The sequence below is a fragment of the Phaethon lepturus genome, unplaced genomic scaffold, assembly GCF_000687285.1.
Source record: "Phaethon lepturus isolate BGI_N335 unplaced genomic scaffold, ASM68728v1 scaffold1216, whole genome shotgun sequence".
NCBI lineage: Eukaryota > Metazoa > Chordata > Aves > Phaethontiformes > Phaethontidae > Phaethon > Phaethon lepturus.
The window spans coordinates 1,131-8,065 of NW_010546746.1; the positions used below are offsets into that span (position 1 = coordinate 1,131).

At 37.1% G+C, this 6,935-nt stretch overlaps 1 protein-coding gene across 1 annotated transcript in view; it reads right to left on the minus strand.

Moving 5' to 3' along the window:
* Nucleotides 1-1,182: 1,182 nt before the first annotated feature.
* The window catches only part of LOC104622569 (transient receptor potential cation channel subfamily M member 3-like), a gene marked incomplete at its 3' end in the record, with an annotated part of 44,859 nt that continues 39,106 nt past the window's right edge, over nt 1,183-6,935 (minus strand). Inside the window, exons 5-6 of the mRNA XM_010289400.1 lie at nt 4,307-4,520; nt 1,183-1,307 (exon numbers count right to left, since the gene is read on the minus strand). Coding sequence (XP_010287702.1) covers nt 1,183-1,307; nt 4,307-4,520 — 339 coding nt within the window. The remainder of the gene's footprint in view (nt 1,308-4,306; nt 4,521-6,935) is intronic.

Below are 6,935 nucleotides of genomic sequence, written 5' to 3' on the forward strand. Positions count from 1 at the left end.
GCAATGCCTCCAGAACTCCACGCATACTCAATAGAGCGTGCTTATTTGACATTGATGTGTACATCACACTACTTTAACAAGATGCACCTTATCTTTCTGATTAGCTATTTCTGATAGTTAACTTTCGCACTGCATCTCAGAAGAGTTCATTAGTGACTCAGAATTACTGCTGCAGAGTCTCATCCTGCTTGTTTGTATTTATTGGTAACTCTACGATACAAGCCCTGGTGGTATTACAGTACAAAACCCCATGCTAATACAATTCCCCCTAATGGCTATACTTTCATAGTGAATTGCAAGGAGTTCCAGTTGGATCAGTTTCTTCATACTCATTGTAATTCCTTCTGATCTAACTGATAATTGAATCTTCTTCCCCTCCGCAACTTGCTAATGGACAGACAGAGAAGAATGGTTTAGAATGTAGACAAGAAAAACATTCATTATGCAGAATGAAGACTATATCTTTTCTCCACTCAAAGTTAGCCACTCGTTCTCGGGCAGATTGCTGAGGAATGAACCAGAGGTGAGGAAAAAAGAAGGGCTCAGAAAAGCTTCAGGTAACATATAACCAGTGTAAGTAAACTTTTCATGTATTTAAAATAAGGGGGTTAATCTTTCTGAGTGACAGTATAGGTTGAAAAGGGAAGAATGATGTGAAAGAGTACAAGAAACACCGACTCTGCCCTTCAGAAGGTGACCAAAATAATGATTTTTTTAGGTCTGATCTCATGCCCAATACATTTATAAGGCTCTTCACAACTGCAGTACTAAAAATGTATAGGATGGAATATATTATAAGGGGGACAGTCTGCAATTCTGAATTTAACCAATCCATCATAGTATTGTTTCAAAATAAATCAGACTTCAAGCTTTGCAGTCAATGTTTTCTTAGGCACTTTTCAGGGTGCACAGTGTTCTAAGTATGAAACTTCAATACATTTTCAGGAATAGCATTTAATGAAATTTCTTTATAATTTATTTTTAAAGAATGTACAGTGCAGGGATTTTTATTGTTGCCATGTTAAAACTGCTATCAACCATAATGGAAAACTTGCATGTATTGATTTTTTGCTGCAGACATTAAATCTATGAGGAATTGTTAAGTGAGGAATGGAGAGGAAAGGAAAAGTAACTGGAAGATTTATACATATTGGAGGTCATCTATGTCCATATAGGGCTTACATCTTTGCCAATCAGATCCTCTTGATTTTCCACAATCCCCCAGGGAGCTATACCAATGGTGCAGATCTTCCCTCGAGATTTTGAGGCATGATCTTTCAGTGCATCTCCAACATGCCGAATGACTCCTGGGAAAAAAACAGCATAAAATAGAAATTCGTAATTATGTCCATTTTGTTCCTTTATGGTATGGATTTAGTATAGAATTCTTTTTTATAGAAAAACCTATGCATATACTTGCAATTAAGTGAAGCTATGAATATATTTCTATTGATTGTTGTGACAGTAACACTGTAAGTCCATTTTATCTAAGCTAAAATATATTAAATGAAGTAGCAAAAAAAAAATTACACAACTCTTGAAATGAGAATGGAAATGCTGGCAGCTGACTCTGACTTCCTTATCTGCACTTGTGTTCTCAAACATATGTGCATGCAAGCACTTGTATCCTTCCCAAGCATAGAAAGAAGCACAGGAATTAACCACCCTCACAAAATGCCCCAAAAAATTTAGTTCGCACACATATGTTCCCTTCTGTCTGAATAAAGTATGGGACTGAGAAAACATGGTTACACTACTCTGTGGTGAGCTATTCTACCATTGTTTCCAAACAAACTCAGTCACCTGTGATAGCTTCCAGTAGAGTATTAGAATATCCTGTGGGGACCAGTGAGACAACAGAAACTAGTGCAGAGAGAATGACTGCTCCGCAGATCGCTTCCAAGTGCATCCTGGTAATGCTCCCTGCCTGTTTTAGGCCAGCTTTGTCCATGTTTCAGTGGTATCTCCATGCAGAGGACAAGTGCCATTCCTCCTTTTCATAAAATTTTTTTTTTACCTGTGTATCAATAACTATTTTGCTGACATGGCTGCAGTGAAGCAGAGCTGTGTATTTGCTGCGGATGTTACCTGTTACTCAGTTTCCATGTTTGCTTCTTGTTCGGATTCCACTATTTCAAGATGACTGGATTGGAATTACAAACATCACACAATAGATGTGATTTTAGCTGTAGTTTTTCCACACCATAAATGAACCATGGAAGAAAACAAACCCACAACCTAACAAATACTCTAAGTCCTGGTGTAAAAGGGAAAAAAAAAAATCCTCTACCTACAATCAGCTATGAATTAAGGTATGATCCAGCAACCCAAAGGACTCAAAGCAGAAAATCTGTCCAGACTGCAAAAACTTCTGCTATTTGGAATAATAAACTTTTGGTGTGACATGAATATTCTGAACAACTTGTTTAAGTCATTAAACAGTCATGGTTATAGCCAGGTATGCATCAACCCTGTCACATCACTGATTCTCAGTCCCACAGCAGTATGTCAGGGTTTTTCAAGTACACTTTTCCTTAAGAGAAATTTGATTTAAAATTCATCATCAACAGAACAGACTGTAGTCAGAAATTCTCAATTTGTACCATTTCACATAGAGACCAAACAATTTTCACCTACAATTTGAAAACCAAGCCCTGGAGCAATCAACTGCTTTGCTCCAGAAATCAAAAACAGCAATGAGAGGTAACTAGTAATGCAGAACTGCTTCTGGAATTATATGTTTTTAAAATAACAAGACACACAACCTGAATGTCATTGTTTTGTCTAGGTAATTTTTGATTACAGGAAAAAAAAAAATTTTCAACAGTAATTATGTTGACTTTCCTGGTTCACTTGTATTGTTTTGACATTTTCAACTATGATGATTTGAAAAATGGTATAAAGCAGTAGTGCATTTGCCAAATGCAAATGTGATAGTCAGTCCTTTTTTACAAAATTTACCAAATTTACAAAAATGGTAGTTTGATTTCTACCATTCCTGTGGTAATCCATGGCAGTGAGTATACAATATCTACAGTATTCTAATGTGCTTTTAACTTAACATTTATGTCTGTCTTTGCCATTGTCACTACAAAAATATCTGGAACTAACATAACCATTATCGCCACAGTAAATAGGTCAACATTTAACCTGATTTTCTTCCTTGCTCTGTAGAGATGTAGGGGATATTACATACATGCGAGTCTGTCTATTTATCTGTCTAACGCTCCAGAAGCTATAGCCTCTTTTCTGCTATTTGTAGGGCTGCTGTAATAAAACTGAACATTTTTAAAAATTTGATGTGGTCTGGAAATGAGAAAGCCCAAAACTCCTGTTAGGAATTCACATTCAAATATGTAGGAGTTGATCCACAATGCACTAAAATTAATGCCTGATAGAGTGATTACAATGTTTTCTATAGATGGTGAGACGATACACTCTGGGGGATTACTAAAGTAATAAATTATAGCTTTGCTACTGCAGAAGATGCGAATGACATAAGAATTTACAAGTACATGTCCTAACTCAAAATTTTTTTGTGTTTATGTCTAGCAGAACTCTTTGACTTTCTTCTGACACTTCTTTCTGTCTCCTTCAGGGAGCGTAACTGGGAAGGCACTGCCCAACCTTTTTTATCTGGGGAACTATGTTTTGCAGCTTATTCCCAAAACCTACATGCTGTCTCCCAGCAGAGCTGGACCACCTGCTATCTTGGGTCATTATGACACCCATATGCTATGTTACAGACATTCTTAACTTTGAATAGAAATGGCAATGTTATTGCTCTTGCTGCAGGGGTAATAGCAAAAAATTAGGTCAAGCTGTCTACAAGAAAGGAAAAAGTGATACTTATTCACAATAAATTTTTCCACCACAACCACAAAACAACCTTTTTTTCCTTTCATACTTCAGATCATCTTATAAGATAAGATAAAAGTCTTTTCTGGATGAAAATGTTTTCTGGTTTATGTAATTAGAGTTTCACTTCTTTGGTTTCTGGTTAGTAGTCCCCCCCTGTAGCTTACTGTTGATCTTATAAAGTCTTCACTGACTATATACTAGTATAATTGCCTCACAGGAGGCTTTGTTTTCAGCTCCCCAGTGTGCATTTCATGCTTTAGCAAACCTTTTATTCCCTGCTAGCTGCCAGACTGGTATGAACTTGGCATTTTCTTGTTTGCACATAGTAGAGCCAACACTAATAAAATAAAACATGGAATGGCTTCTTAATCTCATTAGTCCTAATTTTTTTCTGTGATGAAATCTTCTAGATGACACTGTGCTTTCATTTCAATGTTGCTGTTACCTGTGTTTACTCCTCCAGTGAATATCCATGCTCCAGTTGTCATAGCAGCCTTAATGAGGCCTTTTCCAAAGACTTGCTTGAGTTTTGGCTGAAGTTCAAAATTCTGAAGGCCCCCGTGTACAGAGATGAGAAGTTTAGGGAGCTCAAGCTGCCACTCTTTGGTCATCAGATGCAACAGAAGGTCAGGCTTTGTGTCAAAAGACACACGTACATACTGCAGAAATAAGGGCAGTAGTAAAGAAAAAAAGATTGGTTAGACTCACTAGTTCCTAATACATATGATCTATGCCCAACAGATCACTGAAAAAAGGCAATCTTTATGACAAAAGCACTAACAATTAGTTAACTTGATGATTTTTCAAAAATTCGGAAACTAGGAAACTAGGAATAATGGAACACTTGCAATTCACATGCTGGACGATTTTCCGTGATTTTGGAAATTAAGTCATTAATTGTTTCTTTATGTTTAGCAATGCTTGAAAGACAAATGTCTTTAATTTATGGATGCAGAAACTGATGCAAAAATTTAAGTGCCAAAGATGACCTCAGTAGTCAAAGTCACAGCTGTGCGTTCACTTTTATCTTATTTTCAAATTAACAAAATCAAACTCTCAGGAAATAACAGAAACAAGCTTGGTTGTTCAAGCACACATAAATTTAAACTGAGCAAGACTACTAAACAGGTACTTTTCAGATGAAAATATGTTCATTTGTGGCTTACAGACTGATTTGTATAGATTCATGAACACATTTACACATTTTCAGTTCTTGGCTTTTCTGTGCTACAGCTGCAGCATTATGCCCCAAGGGACATCATGCCCATCTGTGTGTGCTCAGAGATAAAAACTGTCTTCAAAATGTCTAGAGCACTACCATGTTGCACACATACCTGTTTCTTCCTGACAACTCTTCCTCTCTGGGCTCTTTCTCCTGCTCTTTCTGTGGCTGGTATATGAAGGGTTTCACAAAGCCCATGACAGGGCAGATAATACTTTTTTGAATTCTAGTTCCGTAGCAGACATGGGCCTTAAGAGGATAAAGTTCTTTCTATAGCTGGTAAGATCTGGAGGGACCCTCTTAATTGAATAAAATAGGTTACAGAAAGACCCACATCTCTCAGACTTCTCATTGAACCAATGCACATAGAGTTACTTCCGTAGTCTTTCCCTTGATGGGTTGCTAGCACAGCCACCAGGTGTATAACACAAGCACCTTTGCTTTCAGCCAGAAGAATGCCTAGTTCTAACTTACTTATTGTAACATGCCATGTAGTATAATATCCACATATATTATGTAATAATTTTGTACCTTTTTAACATGTCTAATCAGTATTTCTTGCCAAAAGATTGTTCTTTTTTAGCAAATTGTATGACAGTAAAGTGGATTCCTTTGTAGTTGAGTAAGAAATAGAGACTTGACTTTTTCCAGAAGAAATTACCAAGACAGGCTTCTTTGCAGGAATGGGTGATTGCACAGTGGACAACAATTCTTAACATTTCTGGAAGCAGAAGCCCATTTCGGCAAATAGTCACAGGGAAGCAAGGAGAGGCACAGACAAACTGAAAGCTGAGCAAGAACTTGGGAATACACATTCAACCCAGTGCATCGCTAATGTTCTCTGCAGCGCCAGGAAAATTCAGAACAGCTAATGGACAAAGAACATACAATATTCATGTGTGGCAAGAGCATAATGTACCCTTGAGCTTATATCAGTAAACATCCTCAGTAGCTACCCATTCAATTCTCTCCGTGGGAGTTGAGAAAATCTTGCATGGCACCTCATCCCACTGACCTGATGGTGAAGCTAGCAATTTTGATTGGGATTCAAGGGCTGCCAAAGTTTTAACACACCAGAGGGGTTGTAAGGAAGCTGATCCTTATTCCCTTTGCTCTGCCCTTAGGGAGTGCTGAGGTTGTAAAGGGAAATGCCTTGTTAACACTGCAGGCTTTAATAGATAGATGACATCCTTCAGGGGGCCTACATGAAACCTCTGCTAGTCAAACAATGGAGAGTATGTTTTGGGATCTTGGTATCTGGTATCTTGGATCAAGGTATCCAGTACCTTGCTCTGTTTTTTTGGTGAAGACAGACTGGGAATTTTAAGAAGACAGTTAAAAGTGAATTCATGTGAGCAATGGCCAAATTTGCTGAAAACAGAGGGCACTGCATCATCCGAGATGATACTGAGATGAAGGCACAAATGGCATGATGTGTAGCTAATCCAGCCAGTGACTGGTTTTTGATTCTTTATCATTGTTTTATACCCCAGAATGTGTGACTTCACTGTCCCTATCTTCTTAAACCTGGATATTAATTGGCAAAAGTCTCCTTCATTTTCTTATCCACTAAAACCTCTAAATTTCAATAAATATAGATCTATACAGTGAATCACAAAATTAGAAGAAATATTTTCTTACATTCATTTGAAATGTAGACAACTGTTATTACAAACAACCGCTTGTTATTTACAGTGCAGGCAAAATCTGCTCTATACTTATGATAAGAATTGATTTTACTTTATAAAGATGAAATTTCAGCAAGAATAAAATGATTTTTACTTTTTTTTTCATGTAAGTTAAAATTTAAACAGTTATGGATAATTGTCCAAGAACAAAATTAACTCTTTAC